Raw genomic sequence first — 21,094 nt, forward strand, 5'->3', positions numbered from 1 at the left:
TCATGAACAGGTTTACAGAAAATTCAACAATTTGTTTTGAAGAGGGTGGATTACACTTGTATGGAGCTAACACAAAACATATTTAGATCACCTTTTATTGTTTTGAAAATGCTATGTTTGCCAAAAACAGTGCATTAACATGTTCACACCACTGTCACAACAGTCAGTGTGCATTTTGCTTATAAAACTACTGCACGTCACATCAGGTTTGTGAAATTCTAGCATATTGTTTTGTATCATGCTTTTTGTGTATTTATACCAGTTATATTTCTGAGTATAGGTGGCACAGGCTTGTGGGCTGAGCCTTGTACAGGATGAAGATACAGCTGACCCCCGGTTACCACCAGCAGAACGTAGGGCAGTTGTGTTGGCATGTATCTTTTAAAGGAGCCCAGGTTCAGAAAGGCAGAAAGGAGGACAGACTCGATTTTCTGATTTTCCTGTGGTTGTTCTCCTCCATGAATTTGTCATAGGCAGCCGTCCATTCCTGAAGAGAATTGGCTTGCTCTCTCTCCTCTCCAGCTTCAGTGCTTTGGTTTGAGCCTCTGCAGACTTCGGCCTCTCCTGGGCGAGGGCAGATTTCAGGATACAGAGCTGCTTCTGGAGGATCTGGTTCTCCTCCTACTCCTTCTGAAGCTCCATGCTGGAGATGACCTGAAGCATCCTCCTCTCAGGCTCTTTATTGGCCTCTTTCAGCTGGAACTTCAGGGCCCTTGTCTCCTGCCTGTGATGTTTCAGTTGCTGGTTCATTTTCTCATAGGTAATGTCTCTGTTGTCTTTGGCCTCCTGCAGAAGTTTATCTTGGGTCTTAATGATGGAGTTAACTTCTTGCAGCTCTTTGTTTGCTTCTCAACACTCTGGCAATCTGCCTTGAGCCAATTGTCCTCTTAGAAACTGCACTGCCATGTCGCCCTCCTTCTGCAGCTCAGTGTAGGTGGTGGGACCCTTCCTTCTGCTCTCAGCCTCCTGAGTGGCCTCTCTAAACTGGAGCCTCAGGGCCATCATCTCCTGCTTGGAATGTTGACGTCCCTGGTTTATTGTCTCCATGGTGATGTCTCTGGTGTTGGTTCTGTCCTTGCCCTGCTGCTGCTGCAGTTTGTCTCTCCATTCTAGCTCCTCAAAGGCCTCATCCAGCTGGAGTCTTAAAGTAATTATCTCCTGCTCCAGATTTTGCATCTTGTCCTCAGATTTCAGATGAAGATCATTGTGAATCTCCACCTGCATATGGAGAGGCTCTATGGCATTTTGCCTCTGCCGCAGCTTGGCTTAAAGTTTTAAAATCATAATCCTGTTGCCCTCTTGTCTGGCAAAGAGCTTCAGATTCTTTGCCTGCTGGTACAGATCTCCCCCATATGCATTGACCTGGATATTGGAAAACTCCACGTAGGTCTCCTTGTCTTCTAGAGCCTTGTCCAGATCTCCTTGTAGCTTCTGGACTTGGTCTTAGAGGGCTTTTTTCTCCTGGATCTCCTCCCTCAGTTTCCTCTGTAGCTCTGTGCTCATCTGGCTCTCCTCTTGGAGCATTCTTTGGGTCTCCTGAATCTGTTTCTTCAGCTCCAGGTTCTCCTTGCTCTTTGCTGGTGCAGCATTATATATTTAAATGTCTGTCTTTCTGTGAATTATTAGTTATTCTAGTAATAACAATAAAAACGAACTGAGAGAGAGTGCATGCTACCTTTAAATAAGACATATTATACTTTTTTAGGTATTTAGTATTAAACTATAACATACCTAGATCACTATTCTTTATTTTGTTCATTATATACTGTAGAATGTCCCTACAATGGCTGAGGGATTACACAGATATCTACACAGAATGACTCATACGGGTATGTATTAAAGAAAAAATAAAGTCAAAATAACTCAAAACTTGTTGTAGATTAAAAAAAAAAAAAAAATCTAAAAAATAGCCACCCTTTGCTTTGAACCCTTTTTTTTGCACTTTTGGCATTTTTTTACCCTGACAGGGCACACTTCTGAAGAGACAAGCCACTTCAGGAGACTTCATTAAGAAGCTCATTGAGAGAAGTCCAAGAGTTTGCAGAGCTATCGACAAAGCAAAGGGTGGATACTTTGAATATAAAATATTAAAAATATATATATTTAACTTTTTGCTTTGCTACATAACTATGAGGCAAGGTATGAGGAATTAATGTATTCAGTTTATATCTAAAATGCAGAAAGTAGTAATCATAAAGTAAAAAACATTAAATAGGAGGGTGTGTGGGCGTAGGAGAAATTTTCTTAAACATGCACAATTCAATTGAAATACAACCTTGAGTCAGGTAATGATGAGGAAAGACTGTTATAACATGTTTGGATGGAAAAGTACTGACTGAAACTTGGAGCCAGATCATAAGACTATGTTTAAGATAATGTTGAAATGTATATTTTGGTTATTACACACACTCATCTCAAATGAACACAAACACATGTGATGAATAGTTTACTGTTTACTTAGTGCATATGACAGCTTAGGCTACTCATTTCTCTAAAACATAGTTAACAGCATAAATTTTAAGATTTTACTAAATATCTTGCCTAGTCTTATCTAGTTTTGTAACTAGGGTGAAGTTTATATTTTTGCTTCCTGGTTGGAAATGGGCAGCAGATATGACATATGTAGAGTTATGTACCTTGCAACCATAATGTTAACAAGGGCCAAATTAAATTAAAGGACCAAATAAAATAAATAAATAAATAAATAAATACATAAAAAAAATACACATTAGTTATGACAAATAAAAATAAATTAACACCCGTACTTTATAAAATTAGTGTTTAAACTGTCAGAAAAATTCTTCCTTCTGCATAAATTGTCCCTGCATTTTGGATGGAATTGACGACTGTGCTACTTTCTGTATTTTCCATATTTATGTTTTCTACATTTCTTTGCAAACTCCCCCTTAACTGATGGAAAATTATGATAATTATTTACCACAAGTACTTTGCACCAAACCTGCAATAATTTAAAAAATAAATTAATGTGTCAAATGTGAGTGCTTATACAGGGGAGAAGCTCAATCTTGATACTAAGGAATAGACTCGATACTTAATACCGATTCTGATACCAGAATCATAATTAAAGAGTCTCTTTCATATGATTTTCAACATTAAACTCTAGTACTTTCTTTTATATGACCATGTGGCCTTATATCTGTGTAATCCCTCAGTTGTCCAGTAGGTTCCATAGTGGTCCATGTGTGTATACTAGTCTATACGTGTTATACTTGTTCTGATACAGCTCAAGCTCTTTCTAAAGCTATTCAAGAAAGGTTCATTTTTGTCCTGTGAATGTGACTTTTTATTATCATTATTGCTTCAAATGAGTTTCTAGTTTTGATACTACCTTTAATATCGATTACTCTCTGATTTTCAACACTTTTGACAACCCTAATGTTTTGAGATGTGCTTGATCTAGAGGTAAATGTTGTGGGCTGTGATTGGCTGACGTTGGCAGACAGCTGACAGGAGGGAGGAGCCAGGTTTGGGGTATTCCAGTCTAAGTTGTTTACCCTTGTTACTTGTCAGATAAAACCTTCTCTGACAGCATCTCCCCATGGTCCTCTCTCAGGCTCCTCTGACTGTTTACCTGTCCACTCCGTCACCACAAACACACTCTCGGAGACTGGAGGAGAGCAGAGGGGGGAGAGAGAAAGAAAGAGAATTTCTGAACCATGAGTTTGAAATATTGATACCTTGCAGTGGCATCACACTGGGGGTTCTACATGTATGTCTATGGAGGAATGTTCAACAGTTACCATGGAGACACAGTGCACACCTCACATTAGCAATCACAGCCAAAGAAGTTTTAAGATTGTCTGAAAACTCAAGAAAAATGTCAAATGGATTTAAACAACACATTTTAAAAAGCTTTGATGACATCAGCTGCAAAGAATCGATAAGACTATGTGGTACACTGTTAGACATTGGTACAAAGGTATACTTAGAGAGTACCAACATTAAGTGCATGTATTCCTATACAATGTGTATACAATGTGTTTGTATTATTTTAAAGAAGACCTTTTGTGCTTGTGTCTGTTATATAGTTATAATCTATGACACCTGTGGATCATTATAATCTGATTTTTATAATTTGCTCAAATCATAATATTAACCTAAAACAACTGAAACAAGAAACAAACTGACTTCCAATCAGAGCTGACGTTGCTGTAAAAGTCGTCGCAACAAAGAGTGGTACCTCCGATGGATATCTGCAGATCACGTTAGCAAGTAGTGGATTTTTTTCCCACTTGTATCAAAATGACTACGCAACGCTGACGAGTCCTGTGCTTATCATCGATTAAGAAAATAAAATTGGAGAACAAAGTAAGTACAGAGTAGTGGGCATGTATCGGTGGCGGTGAAAACAGGGGTTGATCAGCAGGACATAGCATCTTGAAAATAAGCGATTAAAGATTATTTAAACATGCACAAATAACTCCAAAAACTATTTCTGGTGAGTGAAGAGTTTTTTTTTGAAAGAAGTAGCTTTTAATATTCTTTAATTTAATATATTACATATATATATATATACATATATTATAATCTTTGAAAATGCTGTGTAACGTAAACTTTAAGAGTACCGACTTAAAGTAGATATATTCATTCATCTATATTTCATGTAGAAGAGTATTTCTGAAACACATGTTTGCATTATATTCATTAGATATGCATTATTAATGATTTTCAGTAAATTATTTTGTTGCAGTAACTCATTTACAACAGTTGCAGAAGCAGCATTGATTCTGCACATTAAATGTGAAAAAAACATTCACTCTGTGCATGAAAGAGTCTTATCTCAGCAGGAACAAAAGTCTTTTTCAAAGACTCAGTTTTGCACTTTGGTGCCATCAGTCTCTGACTGACTATGAAATAAATCAATAGCAAAAACTTATTCTATGAGCGTGCCACCTTGAGGAATAGCAAATGTAAAACAGACTTGGAAGTACGCTTTTGAACAGCAAACTGGTTGTCTATTTTAACCAAGCATCTTACAATTCAATGGGACAAATGTTCTTTGTTTAACTTTGAGTGCACTGACTCTATTGGACCATTAGTATGGTTTCTCGAAAAGAACATTTCTGAACCATGTACTTGCAATATATTCATGTATAGTATGCTATAAATCAATTGCTCAGTATTACACTATGTGATTGCCAGTTTTAAGCACAATTTAAAAAATAAAAATAAATTTAGCAAAATATACCGGGAAGAACATTTCTAAACAATATATGACTTTGTGATACATTAAGAGCGAGGAAAGGAGGCTGCCAATCTGGGCCAAATCAACCATTACCAACATACATAGGCAAAGTGTCTTCAACAGTATGCACTTGATCTAATCATTCTGGCTATACTGCCCCTGCTTTGCTACAATAACAAGAATCCAAATTGGTTTTATATATAGGCCAAAATAATTGCTCCAGTCCAACAGAACCCTCACATCACAACTTTCCTGCTGTGCTTTCATTTCACAATCACTGTCCATTTCTCTATGAATATGTGATCAGCTCTGTGGTGGACTTTCTATTAGCTAAAGTCAGTATCAAATGAAAGCACATACATCCCCCCAGCACCAGGCCAACGAACCCATGACAGGCATGGACTTTGTGCAGGCTGTATGCATATTTCTCTAGATATCACATATGAAGTGAGTATATGGGGCGCATGTGTGGTCAGCATAATGCTGAGGTCTATAAAACCTTTGCATATTCAGCAGCACAGTGGAATCGGCTCACTTAAGTAAAAAGTCATGTTCTCACAGTCTCTCTCACAGGACTCAATAAATAAATACTTAGTCTGGCAAGTTCAGAATGATACCAGTCAAGGGAAAAAAATCACATTTTCTCTTCCCTCAGATTAAGTAGTGCTTTGCTCATTATACATACATATTAATTATAGATAGATATAAATATGCCATGTTTTTTCTGTCCCCTGTGATATTTTTTCCTTTCTTTTTTTGTCATAAGCAGCCATATTTGATTTGATATAGTTGGACCATGCATGTCCCTGATTTGTTAATCCATCCATCAATCACGTCTATCTGAACTCAGGAGATTCAACAGTGACTAGACGCGCATCTGTGTGAAGTATTCTAGATTCTTAAGTGTGTAATTTGGATCCCAGGTAAATAAATTATGGACTACTGTAATGCTTTTTCATGTTACCATGGTAGAACATGGACATTACACTCACCATTTTACACTCACTACATGACTGTTGAACAGGATGTTGGTTATTATAGGTTACTATAGCATCATTCACTAACCTTTAACTCATTGCTGCCACCAAAACAAGCCTGTTTTCGTGAGAAGACACCTTCCTAAAGCTTGTTATTTAACCCGTAGAGTTGAATTCCTCTCTCAGTCGGTATCTAATGTAAATCAGACTCTGCTGCTACATGCAGCAGAGCACAGTACATAAAGACTTCTCCACGTGTTATTGGATATTTGACAGCTCAATCACAGTTCCCAGGTTTACGTGCATTTTGATAAATCGGTTTACACTGGACAGTTATCCAGTTTTCCTTGCACGCATGTTAAAAAAAAATCAGTGTCAGCTCTTTGATTCTGGCTTCTGTTTTACTATTGGCCCTGTTATCTCTGCTCCGGTGTGCTCTTACAGGTCTGATTAAGTGTGTGTGAGTGTGTGTGATTGCCAGTCACACATCACCTTTCACACATATAGAGCAAGGGCGCGAGGAAAGGGGACATTGAGTAGGTATGAAAGGCAGTTGAAGGCCTCTCCTAATCTCAGGCGTTCAACTGCATAATGATTTAAAGGAGTGTATAAAATAAGTTAAGTAGAAGGGTTGAGGTGGACGAAAATTTATGCTGGACACACTATAGGGGTTCATTGTTTGGGCATGGAAATCTCAATCTTTGTTTTGAGAAAAGGGAAGATAAGAATTTTTTTTTTTTTTTGTTTTTGATTGGCAGCAGGATACACACAATAGAACTTGGTTTAGTCGTGTTCTAGCATGTTGTTGTAGCTTGGGTGAGGGCAATCTGGGAGACAGTGAGTAGCATGGGTGAGGGTTGGCTGAGAGAGGGTGGGTGGCATGGGTGTAGCTGGTCTGGGAGATGGTGGTATGGGAGAGGGTGGTCTGGAAGACAGCGGATGGCAAGGGTTAGGGTGGGGCTGTGAGACAGTGGGTGGGAGAGGGTGGGTGGTTTGGGTATGGTTGCTCTGGAAGAGGGTGCAAATAGAAGTGCTTGTTTGTGAAATACAGTGCATATGTGAATGGTGGTCACTGCTGACAGTTGTGATTTTTACCATCTCAAAAACATGAAAAACAGACCTAGTTCAACGGTTTGCAATGGTCCAAAGTTATTCCTCACTTACCTTATGCATTTTGAGCATCCTAATTAGTCACCACAATAAGTTTCTCACCACCCATCCGGAGAGGGCCACTGACGACAGTAAGTCAGGTCTTACTTACTGTCGGCAATGCGAACACAGCTCCTGCTCCAGTCATACAGGGACCAGACAGCCCTTAGTAAAGGGCCCTGGACCCCATACTTCCAGAACACCCCCCAAAGGACACCACGAGGGGCATGATTAAAAGCCTTATCCAGATCCACAAAACACATGTGGACTGGCTGGGCAAACTCTCATAAACCCGCGAGCACCCGATGGAGAGTCCAGTGTTCTTACTGGGAAGGCTGAGGAGCGTGATTCCCCTGTAATTGGAACACACCCTCTGGTCCCCCTTCTTAAACAGGAGGACCACCACCCCAGTCTGCCAGTCCAGTGGTACAATCCCCAACCGCCACACACCACACATGTTGCAGAGATGTGCAAGCCAAGGTAACCCCACAACATCCAAGGACTTAAGGTACTCAGGATGGATCTCGGATCGTTGAGAACCTCTCTAAGAGATGTGAGTTGAAAAGCCCTCTGACAGAGGGCAACGCCAGATGTTCCCAACAGACCCTCTCGGTACGCTTGAGCCTGCCAGGTCTGTCCGGCTTCCTCCTCCGCCGGCAGATCCAACTCACTACCAGGTGGTGATCGGTTGACAGCTCTGCCCCTCTCTTCACCTGAACTCCAACATGAGCTGAGCTGTGGGGCAATAAGCAAGCCCACACCAACTCGCCACCTCTTCCCGCGGGAGAAATTGAGAGTCCGGCCGCCCCTCTCAAGCAGTTGGGTTCCAGAGCCCAAGCTGTGCGTGAAGGTGAACTATATCTAGCTGGTATCTAGTTGGTAATGCTCAACCTCCCGCACAAACTCAGGCTCCTTCCCCCTAGTAAGGTAACATTCCATGTCCCCCGAGCCTGTCTCCATGTCCGGAGATCCGGTCGTCGAGGCCCCCGCCTTCGTCTGCCACTCAGATCTCTTCACTGTCCTTTCACGGATTCTCCCGCAGGTGGTGGGTCTACAGGAGGACAGCTCGACATCGCTCCTTTGAGCTGAGCCCAGCTGGTCCCCATAGGGGAGGCCTGGCCATCAAGCGCTTGTTGTCAAGAACCCACCCCCGGCCTGGTTCCAGGGTGGGGCCCAGGTAGCGCCAATCCGGGCGATGTTGCTGGCCTTGTTTTATCCCTTGTCATGAAAGGCTTCTGAACTGCTCCTAGTCTGACCCATCCCTCAGGACCTTTTTGGCAAGGGTGACCCAACCAGGGGCATGAAGCCCTAGACAACATAGCTCCCAGGATGATTTAGGTGTTTAAACCTGTCCACCACGTTAAGGTGGCGGGGTTGTTTTCTTTGTTTTCCTTTGGGTCTGAGGATGGAGTTATAGATAGGGAAAAGATGATTCTCCCCTCTCAATCAGTTTCTTTTATTTGGCTATGATCTGTATGTCACTATCTTCAAAGGAGTGGTTAGTGGCTTTGAGATGGAGATGTACGGCAGACTGGGGTCCAGAGTAACTCTTGGGATGGTGTTGGTACATTCTCTTATGTAGTGGCTGTTTTGTTTTTCCAATGTAACACTCACTGCACTCTTTACTACACTGAATAGAGTAGACCACATTGCTTTGTTTGTGGCTCGGGGTTTTGTCCTTTGGGTGAACCAGTTTCTGTCTTAAAGTGTTTGTAGGTTTGTGATAGACTGAAATTTCATGGTCTCTGAAATAAATTAGGACATGTACTATCCCACCAAACCACCAGTAATACTGATAAAAAAACATGAAAATCTGTCAACTGCAATTTAAATGTCCTCACACAGCTCCATTGTCAGTACACTGAGCTCCATGTTTTGATTGGCTGACTACATCCTGTTTTGTAATGGTGCTGTTTCCTGGTTTGGCTGTCCCAAGCATGTTGTGAGGCTCTGATTGGCTGATTGCTCCTTGGATAATGGCCTCATCAGAGCTCATTTAGCCTGTCCAAGTGACCATGGTAAACAGGTTATGCGAGCAGCAGCAGAGGCACTATGTCATACACCTGATATTCCCAGACTCACAGACAGGAGGAGCTATGAGCATGCTCAGGCCATGTCCTCTCCTGACCCCTGCCCTGTCCAGAGCTAAAGACCTCAGACCACATGCACATTATCTCCATGGGAACAGAATAACCGCCATTAAGTCCTGCGGTCCAGTTATGATTATACCAGCAGCGAAGTCAGCCACATGTTTGCCAAAGGAGTTTGTTAAGTCCAACATTTCTTTTACTGTAAAAAACACAGGTTATGAAGTCATTTCTAATTATAAAAAATTTATATTTATGTAAGATTTTGATTTTAATTCCATAAACATGACTAAACTGTGTCCCTAAATTAATTTAAACAGGTTCAAATATAGCTTTTAATTTATATTACAACTTGGCGCCTTGGTTCTCAAGATGATTGTCCAATCAGAACCTTTACATAAGTCTCTTATTTGGGTTGCCAGTTTCAATGCCAGTTGGTTTAAATCCAAAAGGACTCTGAGCTGGCATCACACAGGACTGCCCCGATTACAGTTAGGTGTTTCTGATTACAAACACTTGGCTGCAGGGGCGGAGTGTGATTGTAAGACCAATCACACTGTTCTTTATACCTCTAGACCCCTCCTCCTCACTCACATTCCTTTTTAGTCCACAGGCACAGCTCTGGTGTTTAGTGTTTAGTCCCACTTTAAAACAGAAAGAACTCAGGCTACATACAGTTCATTTAAATGTGTGTTACTATTTTGTGCAAAGGGTCACAGTATTGTCAATTCACAAAAACACAATTTTTTAATATGCAATTGAGAGACTGACATTTAGATCTAATATTTAGAATGACTGAAGTTAGTGAGTGGAGTATTCATGTGTGTGTTCTTTTACCAGGTGAATAAAAGCGAGGACAAGTCCCTGGAGGAGCGGGGCCGCATCATGATCTCTCTCAAGTACAACACCCAGAAGTCCTGCCTTGTGGTGGGCATCATCCGCTGTGCCCACCTGGCTGCCATGGATGCCAATGGCTTCTCTGACCCCTACGTCAAAACGTGAGCACTACTACAACTACTATGACTACTACCACTACCACTACTACTACTACTGCTAATACTATTACTAATATTTTTGCTGTGCACAAACAGCAAGGAGGAGTTTATCTTTAATTCATTTATTACACTTCTATAATGTATCAATTGCTAAGATCACCATGTTACCTTTTATTGTTTTGAAGATGCTATATTTGCCGAAAACAATGTATTAGCATGTTTTATTAGTTCCACTTTCGTTTTGTCGCTCTGAGTACCCCCTCTCTTTGCTCTCTGTGCAAAGTCACTCCCCCTTCAAAGTGCTATCACCACACAATCATCATGCATTGCACTAATGAAACTATTGCACATCACATCAGGTTTGTCAGGTTGTGGTGTGGGAGCATGGGTGATGTAGGTGGGTGGGCTGAGCTTTAGATAAAATAGTAGAGATCATTAAATTACACAAACATGCACACATCTAAAACCTCTTTAGGCATGTTTTTTGATAAGGGAATGTTATAACATGGTTGAAAGCTCCAAAAAGTAATTTTTGCATGATACTTCCTCTTTAAGGATATTGTTGTTATTGCAATGTGCAAACAGAGAAATTATAGAACTCTGATTGGCTTGTATAGATACACTTTAAATAGGGGGTGTTATGCAAAAATCAACTTTTTTGCACTTTCTGCCATCAAAAACATGCCTGAAGAGGTTTTAGATGTTATCCATGTATATTAGAATAATTTAGCGGTATCTCCCAGACCGTACTCAGACCCTCCCCCAGCTGTACAATTCTGCCCACAAGTCTACATCACCCATGCTCCCACATGACAATTCTCCATAAATATACAAAAGCATAATACAAACCAATATACTTCACAACTTAACAGCAACAACAGTAGTTTCATAAGTGAAATGCACACTGATTATAATGTGACAGCACTCTGAATAGGAAGTGACTTCAAAAACAAAAGTGAAATTTATTAAACATGTTAATGTGTTGTTTTCAGGAAATATAGCATTACAAAAACAAAAAAAGTAACATGGTGATCTAAATATGTTAAGTGTTAGCAGTTAATACCCTATAGAAGTGTAATACCCCCTCTTTAATTTGTATAGACCTCTTTAGACCTGCTCACCCTGTAACAAGCTAAGTCTAGGCTTGTGTGTGTGTGTGTGTGTGTGTGTGTGGGGGGGGGGGGGGGGGGGCTCTTCTGATGGATGGTAAATTGAAGACATGTCACCCGTGCTATTTTTATGATAGGTCGCTGATGGATAGGCTATCCCTCTGTGATTATCAGTGTGCAAAACACACATTTTATACACAGATGGCCAAAGTTTATATTCATCGACTAAACATTTAATTTAGAATATAAGGATTTATATGGGACAACAGCAGAAAGGAGTGAGTTTAATATACATTTTTACATACATACATTACATATTAAAGACGACATATTGTGCTTGTGTTTGCTATATGGTTATAATCTACATTGATTTTTTTTTTCATTTGTACTAAAATGACTACGCGGTGCTGCCAAATCCAACATGTAACATGATTAAGGAAATTAAATTGGAGAACAAAGTAAGTACAGCGCGCTGGGAATAAACCGGTGGCAGTGAAAACAAGGAGCTAATCAGGAATATGGCACGAACAAACATGCACAAATTATAAATAAATACAATTTTGAGAGGGTAAATAAAAAGCGGAAACAACTATAACATAGTTAAAAGCTCTGTCGATTTTGTATAATAGGTCTGTGGAGCACTTCCTGTATTACCACAGGTAGAGTGTTTTTCGAAAACAGCCCAAATATGGAGGGTTTGTGTGTTAAACATGTGCCAATGAAACAAAACACTCCAGATGTGTTTGTGATGGTCCTTTAAGTCAATATTAAGGCAAGCAAAGGCAAGTTTATTTGTATAGCACAATTCGTACACAAAGTAATTCAAAATGCTTTATAGAAAGAAAGACATTAAAATCACCCAAATAAAAAAACAAATAATCATATAACTAACATTACAACAAAAGAGTGCAGAATAAAAACCTTTAAGTAAAAACAAAGTACTCAACCGGCTGATATTTTTACTTGAAAATACAAAAATATATATATTTTTTTCTTTGTCATTGGAAGATAACTTATTGGGATGGCCTAAAAAGACTGCATTTTAATATTAAATGTAGCCCTTCACAATCTATCACCTCCCTACTATTCTAGAAACACATACCCAAATATTGAATAACCCAGGCCAATCATTTCTCATACAGTATTACAGATTATGTACTCCCACCTTTGTAAGTCTAGACGGGAGAATGCATTTTTCACCTGGATGTCAGCATACAATATCCATGCTTTCACATATCTCCACACCTCATCCATCTCTCTCTACATCAGTGCATTCATCTTGAAGGCAGCCATTTTGTTCTGTAACACTGTTGGATGAGCTATGCTGAACGATCAATATAATCAGTGCAGCTGGTTTGAAAATAAAATGAAAAATGAACTCAAGATAAAACGTTTGCTAATTCTAAGAATCACCAGTTTTTTTTTTTAATTTATTTATGAAGTATTTATAAAATATACATAAGCATTTATTGTATTAGAAAGTTGTCATTAGGAAAATAGTACTTTAATATTTTTATTTCTGGAAAAAATCAGATCATATCAATATCCTGTGTGGAGAGTGGTTGGCCTTTCAATGGGATGCTGTGCAGTTCTGTGTACCTTGGTATTTTCCTTTTTTTTCCCTTTTTTTTATTTAACTTTTTTGTTAAAGGCAATGACCCTTATGAGCTTCTAATCAGAGGTGAGTAGCCAAAAATTGTATTCAAATAAAAGTTTTGTTACTCAATCTAAATATTACTCAAAGACGAGTAAAAGTATACTGCTAGAAAAGTAACCATACATGTAACTGAGTACCACCCACCTCTGCTTGTACTTTCATTTACCCATGTTAGAGTGTGATCTGTTCCACCTGCTGATGTCATGAGCTCTTGCTTAGTGCGAGAAGCAAAGGGAGGGGAAACTGAACTAATCAAACATATTAATATGTTTCAAACAAAGTTGGCTGCGTACTATCTGCATCTAATTATAAAGCATTTAATTGTACAACAATCAGGAAGTACATGATTACCATGCTAGTTAGCTTTACACTGACGTAACTCCATTCTTGCCTCTGAAAATTTGGAAAAGCACTTATAAAATCATCGCAGTGAATAATTAGCTGGTTAGGGCCCTGACGCCATGGGAGGGCCCTCAAGAGCCCATACATTTATACTGAAAATAATATCAGGATCAGAAGACTTATTGCCATCGTCTGTGAACACAGTTCACAAACTAGGAATTTACTGCGGTGATAAAGTACAACATAAAAACACACTGAATAAATAGAAATAAGGGTATGCACAAAGTAAAAAAAATATATGCATAAAAATAAAATAAAATACTTAGAGGTAGAAAATATATACAACAACAGCAGCATATAATATGTAAAGTTTAATTGGAAACAGGGCTTGTGTGTTTACAGCTTAAACATCCCTCTCAAACGATGTTTTTTTTTTTTTTTTTTGTTTGTTTTTATCTATATGTTTATTTTTATCTGCTGCTGCCTACATTTGTTTTTGGGCCAGGCATAGGTGTCTGCAGCTATGTGTTTACACCGGTGCAAGGACGCCTTCCTCTGAGGTGCACTGAGGCAGCTGAGGTACATTTGAATGGCTGTTTACAAGTTAGATTGAAAGTTAGTGAGCTTAAGCTTATTTAAAGTCTTGGGAATTGCATCAAGAACACAACAAGATGATTATTTTGGAAAGGTGAGAGGACTCGAAATAGCCTATTACTTAGTTCTTACTCTAAAGGACATGACATGTTAGAACAAAACAGTGAAGCAAGATGTATATATAATGCGTAAAGGATATATATCTGAGCCATATGAACACAGAATGGTGAGTCAGCTTATTACATTGTCTGATTTTGATTGTTGGCTTTTTCTTTTGTAGTCAGCCATCAACCAGGCTTCTGTGAATGTTTAGATTGCCGCAGGTTGCTCCTGTTATCAAAATGGTAATGTTAATAAACCACTGTCACATTTGCTGGATGAATGAATGGGATGTGAACGAGTCGTGACTTGTGAATTTGTATTGTAGAGGGCCTCCATACCCCCCTTACATGTTTCCCTACTGTTCTTGTGGCTGCAGTACTTGTGTCAAATGAGCCAGAGTACATCCACTGCTCAGAGCCCCAGAGACAAATTTAGCTTAGGGCATCCTGAAAGCTAGGGCCGGCTGGGCTTCGAATGCATAATGTAAGTGAGGAATAGCTTTGGACCACTGCAAACTAGCTTTACAGAAAACAAGCACATAGAGAAGTGTCCCAGCGAGAGATTCTCGCAAACCCAAAAGAGAAACCTTGAGGAGAACCACAATGAAGGAGAAATCCACTCCCATGGACTGAAACAGGACTGAACAAGGACTGAACCAGGACTAAACCGAGACTAAACCAGGACTGAATCAGGGTTGAACCAGGAATAAACTAGGACTGAACCAGGGCTGAAGCAGGACTGAACCACAACTGAACTAGGACTGAATCAGGACAAATGAAGGACTGAACCAGGACTGAACCAGGTCTAAACCATGACTAAACCAGGACTGAATCAGGACTGAATCAGGGTTGAACTAGGAATAAACCAGGACAGATGAGCTGTAGATGTGTCCAGGACTGCATCCACACAATTAGTTTTTGACTACAAGTGTGGCCAAAAAAACAAACAATTTAATGACAAGTCTGCTATGTAATTATTTTTGTGGACTTGTGTGTATTTTTAGCCACTATAAAGAGTTGTCAAAGCCTTCTTCTGCCAGTTTTCACAGTTTTAGCCAGAGAGGTGGCCAGTGCAGTGGCCAAGAGGAGCCCATTGGCCCCTTACACATCAGGCCTTTTTCCCAAAAATGTCAGATTAAAATGCCCCCAAATCCAAACTGAGCTCAGCTGTTTCTGGACCTTTGACGTACTGAACTAAGTATGTATATATTCACTGGTTTAGTGCTGTCTGCAATAGGGGTTCACACTACTCATATGAATCTGAGGCTGGAAAAGCTGTGCTTTTTGTATAACACAGTATTTTACATATTGTGTTTGTAAATAAATGTCCATATTACCCATTTCAGACTAGATTTTGAGCTAATGGCCTTTACCACATGACAGACCTGTAGTATTGAAAAAAACATGGTGAATTCAATGATCATGTGCATTTCAGAATGAAATTTGTGTCAAGTGTTCTGAGAAAGACCCTGAAAACTTTGTTTGGTTTGACTGTTTGACTGTGCCTCTGTTCAGGTTCATGTTTGAATTAAATGATCAAACTAAACTAAGAAAACCAGAAAATTTGTTAAAACAACTGAAAAAAAACCCTGCACTTTAAATGTGTACTGTGTAACAATTCTCGTGAAAAAGCAGCAGCCTCCACAGCCTCTCCATCTTCTCTGGTTGTGTCTGTGCAGATATCTGAAGCCAGACGAGAACAAGAAGTCCAAGCACAAGACAGCTGTGAAGAAGAAGACGCTCAACCCAGAATTCAACGAGGTGTGGACAAGATAGTAATACAATAATAAGTAATACAATAAAAAAGTTACACATGTGACCTAAACATATATGTACCCCCTATGTAATACAAGAGTTACAGATTTGACCCCACCATATGTGGACCCCGTTTAACACAAGAGATACACATTTGACCCAAACATATATAGACACCCCCCCCCCCCCTGTTTAACACAAGAGTGACCCATTTGACCCAACCATGTTTACCTCAGAGAAGGTTTCGCCGGTGGTCATCTGGACACTCTTTTTGCAATCAAGATATTTTGGCTCCCATCCAGAAGCCATTTTCAGTTTGATCATGTTGGATTGAGGTACTAGGATTTATCCTACGCGGAGTTCACTAAATCCAGCCCCAAACTGCCTTGCCCTTGTTTACTAGCTAAGATCATTATGGATCATTATGTCTTTATTGTGTATTGGCTGTCTCACCTACAGCATTGTTAAATACCTCAAAAGTATTTGATTGACTTGTTGTGGTCTTTGTCCATGACTGAGAATGCTTCTGTAAACAGCTGCTAGATTAATCCTCAGTCCACCATTCCTATTCAGAGTCTCTTTCTTTACAAAAATAGCTTCCTTTACTCCCCTTGTAAACTATTTTTCTCTCTGCTTCAAATCGGCACCTCTTTGGCTTCAAATTAGTGGTTTGTGGTTTTAATATGTGGTTTTAAAAGGTTTCACTTTAAAACACATTTGGACTGCACTCAATCAACCCTGAATAGTATTAATCCTCATGCCTCAAGCCAGCACCATCAAAATGAAAACAACTTCTAGATGGGAGCTGAAATATCTTGATCACAAAAACAGTGGCCAGATGAACACCATTGAAACCATCTCTCCATGAACCGCTCCTGGATGAATGAGGAAGTACAACGCCTTGTTTACCTCAATGTTTACTTCGGATTTATTTGAAGTCAGTACATGCATAATCACTGTCTTATTCAAAGTTAAGTATTGTGCATAGAGGATGCCTAAAGTTCTGATACAGAATGTGTATAGCTAGGTCATATGGTGCAGAGGATGTAATGACAGGTGTTTTGGTGCAGAATAAGGCATATGTATGGGTATAGAGGATGCATTGGCAGGTATTTTGGTGCATTGCCAGGTGTTTGAATGCAAATGATGTATTGGCAGGTGTTTTAGTGAAGAGGACGACAGGTGTTTTGGTCCTGAGGATGTATTGGCAGGTGTTTGAAGGCAGATGATGTATTGGCAGGTGTTTTGGTATAAAGAATGACAGGCGTTCTGGTGCAAAGAATGTAGACTAGTACAGTAAGATTTTCAGTATTACAGGATTACCCCCTACAGTATGGACTGTAGGAAACATCATGTTTTGGACATGGGGACATTTTATTGTTTTTAACTGCTAATGTTAAAGACAAACTCATAACTCACTCACATAAGACTATGGTCTTATGTGATTGTAATGAAATGTATTGTTGTTGTTGTTGTGTATTTTTTAATGTGTGTTCACCTGCCCAGTGACTGTAGATGGGAAGTAGCACTACCTAAATCTAATATAAATCATCTTTTCTTTTGTAAGATTAATGAATTTGTACATGGTCTCTGACAAATAGAGAATAAAGAAAGAAGAAAAAAGATGTTTTGATATAGAGGATGACAGGGTTTTTTTGTGCAGAGAATGACAGGCATTTTGGTGCAGATAGTGCATTGGCAGTTGTTTAGGTACAGAGGATGTATTCACAGGTGTTTTGGTGCCGATGGTGTATTGGCAGGTGTTTACGTGCAGAGAATAACAGGTGTTTTGATGCAGAGGATGTACAGTACAGTAGTATTTTCATGTGATGGAACCCTGTGGACTGCATGTCTCTTTGATTACTGACATTTGGTTAACATTGGCAGCAAATGCAGAGGATGACAGATGTTTTGGTGCAGAGGGTGTATCAGCAGGTGTTTTGTTGCAAAGGATGACAGGCATTTTGGTGCAGAGGACGTATCAGCAGATGTTTTGGTACTGAGAATGACAGGTGTTTTGGTGCAGAGGATGACAGGCATTTTGGTGCAGATGATGTATCGGCAGGTGGGTGTAAGGGTGTAAAGTACAGTAGGATTTTCTATGGTGCACTGCATGTCTCTTTGATTTCTGACATTTGGATAACAGGTGCAGAGGAGGATGATGATGACGTTTTGGTTCAGAGGGTGTATCAGCAAGTGTTTTGGATTAGAGGATGATAGTGGTTTTGGTGCAGAGGCTGTATCAGCAGGTGTTTATGTGCAGAGGATGTATATGATGCAACCCTGTGGACTGCATGTCTCTCTGATTGCTGACATTTTGTTGACATTTGCGGGGCAGTGTCATCCTCTCACCCCTCTACTCTTTCTCTGACCCCATTACTGGTCACTCTTAAACTGCACAATCCCCTGATGTGGACGACCCATGACTTTCAGAATGATGGAAAATTATAACCGTTGCCATAGAGATAAACGACTTTAAACAAAACATTATATTGTTTGAATGTGAAAAAATCCGCAATTCTTTATCTTATTCATGCTACAAGGCAATGTTTACCTTGAATAATGCAAGGGCTTTGTATGTGGTGCTTGGAATTATTTTATTAAATTTAAAGATACATTATGTAACATGCCAGTATGGCAATGTATCTATCTAGCATTAATTTAACTTTGGGAATTTGTATTGCTCAGAATTACATTGAAAAAGATGTGTTTTTATTAAGAGTGCAGATGCCTCTCCACAGATCTGACCTTTAACTTGGCCTGGTGGGGAGATAATAAAAATTGGGTGGGGGCAGTGATGATGTATGAACTCAAAGTTAACAGAGAAATAAGTTCTTTGCACTGGTGGTAATAAACAGGGTGACCTTTTGAGCTTTGGGCGATGTAGACAAACTAATAATAAAGGATTACTCAAACAACAACCTGGGTATGTTTTTGAGTATGAGTATTTAAGCTGTATGGCTTAAAGCTCAGAAGAGTCCATTCTGTGTAGTATAGGAGCTTTAAAAGTGTTGTGAATGTGTGTCCCTCTCCCTCTGCTGCAGGAGTTCTGTTATGACATTAAATATGCAGACCTGACCAAGAAGACGCTGGAAGTGACTGTGTGGGATTACGACATCGGCAAATCCAACGACTTCATCGGTAACATCTTTTTAAAGAGGACGTACTGTAGCCTACTAAATCTACCTTTCAGTTTTGACCAGGCTTAAGTGTGGGAAAAGAAGTCAAAAATTGTACTCAAGTAAAATATTATTACTCAAATAGAAGTACTGTCTAGACATAACATCTGATTTGCAATTTGAACTTAATGTATTGGAAGGAAAACATGAACTAGCCTAATATACAGACTGTAGTATTTTCTAAGAACAAAATGTCAATAAAGCTTTTGTCACTTGTAGACTTACATTGAGAACAGTAGCCAAGGCTTTTACTTAAGTGAGAGCACTGTTATATGTCAAGTAGGAGCTCAAGTAGGAGTAGGAGGGTCTGAGAGCAACTCAATCAATCAAGCAAGTAAATGCTCTTGAGTAAAGGTAACTGAGTATGCTATTGCGTGCACCTCAAAAAACTACCTAAAGTCTATTACATTAAACACAAAAAAACTACTGAACCAGCCTGACATAGTCAAATAAACGCAGGTTATGGAGCGAGTCAGTTCTAATCAAACAGTTTGTGTGATCCCACTGGGTGAGTCTTATACTATCCATGGGTTTCTGAATGATGAAAAATGAGGACTGTTGGCAGACCAATTAACCATTTAAAAGAAAATATGACATATTTGTTATACATTCAATTCAATGTATTTTTGCCCAAAATCACAGCAGCAGTCGCCTCTTACGGTTTAAAAAGACCATTGATTTAACCAACATTAAGTTAGAAAATCCAACAGATTAACCAATATTCATAGAAAACAAGCACATGGAGAACTGTCCTAGAGCGCCCCCCGGTCCTTAGACCCTTAGAAGGAAGGAAGAGCTAAAAAAAAACTGGGAAAAAGAGACATCACGATGTGCAATGCTCCGGCCACAAGCCTACATCATCCCTGCTCCCACACGAAAATTCTCCATAAATATAGAAAAATGTGATACAAAACTGTACACAGCAACTTCACAAACCTAGTGTCATTATCAGAATGCACGCTGATTGTGTTGCACACTGAAAGGGGAGTGACCTAGCATGGGGAGCAAGGGAAGGCGGGACAAAAACAAAACTGAAACTTATAAAACATTTAGTTAATACATTGTTTTTGGCAAATATAGCATTTTTAGTAGTAAGTCACAGCAAGCCATAATATGCCCCTTTTGAATTTGAGAAGTGTCTATATCATATATTATATCATCTGCTTGTTTACTGTACTGTTATGTGTCATGTGACCTGCAGGCGGCGTGTCTCTGGGCATCAACGCAAATGGGGAGCGGCTCAAGCACTGGTTCGACTGCCTCAAAAACAAGGACAAGAAAATCGAGCGCTGGCACACGCTAACCAATGAGCTGCCGGGAGCGCTAAATGACTAATGCCCCAAGCCCCACTGGTCCCACCCACTGCACCCTCCTCCCCTGACCCAGCTGCACCCATGAGACCCTACCCTCTCTGGACCCACTAACTGTGCTATGGAATGTTCATCTTTTAACACTTTACACGCACACACGCACAAACATACAGGGCTCATGAGTCAATTCAAATTCATGATTACACTGATTCGGTTAATTTTGGTTGATTTTGGCTTATTTTTCTAAAACCATTGACAGTAAGAAAAAAGTGGACAAAAATGTGACAGTATTATTAAAATGCCAAAGGTATTTTTTGTTGTTTTTTTTTTTTTTTTTGAAGGGCCTATATTACACTACTGGTGATGTTATAATGTTTCCTCATCACAAACACACCTGGAGTTGTGTTTAGTTTCATTCACACAGACAGACAAACACACAAACCCTGCATATTTAGGCTCAGTTCTTCTCTCAAACTGAAAACATTCTGTTCCACCTTGCCATGTCATCAAGTGGAAATACAGGAAGTGCTCCACTGTGTTTTTAAACTTCATACTAGAATCATTTGACTAATTTGTAGACCTGTAATCTCCAAACTTTGAAGCTGCAGCTATTCTTTCAGCTTTGCTGAAACT

The 21,094-nt window shown here is 39.6% G+C and overlaps 2 protein-coding genes across 2 annotated transcripts in view; both read left to right on the plus strand.

The window, feature by feature from the left end:
• The window catches only part of doc2b (double C2-like domains, beta), a 143,995-nt gene extending 123,509 nt beyond the window's left edge, over window positions 1-20,486 (plus strand). The window contains exons 6-9 of the mRNA XM_033978453.2: window positions 10,260-10,417; window positions 15,897-15,978; window positions 19,017-19,113; window positions 20,353-20,486. Of these exons, the coding sequence (XP_033834344.1) occupies window positions 10,260-10,417; window positions 15,897-15,978; window positions 19,017-19,113; window positions 20,353-20,486 (471 nt within the window). The remainder of the gene's footprint in view (window positions 1-10,259; window positions 10,418-15,896; window positions 15,979-19,016; window positions 19,114-20,352) is intronic.
• Window positions 1-21,094, plus strand: part of tmem248 (transmembrane protein 248) — a 286,123-nt gene that overhangs the window by 214,622 nt on the left and 50,407 nt on the right. The window lies entirely within an intron of this gene.

This window comes from Periophthalmus magnuspinnatus, chromosome 14 (assembly GCF_009829125.3).
Source record: "Periophthalmus magnuspinnatus isolate fPerMag1 chromosome 14, fPerMag1.2.pri, whole genome shotgun sequence".
Lineage (NCBI taxonomy): Eukaryota > Metazoa > Chordata > Actinopteri > Gobiiformes > Gobiidae > Periophthalmus > Periophthalmus magnuspinnatus.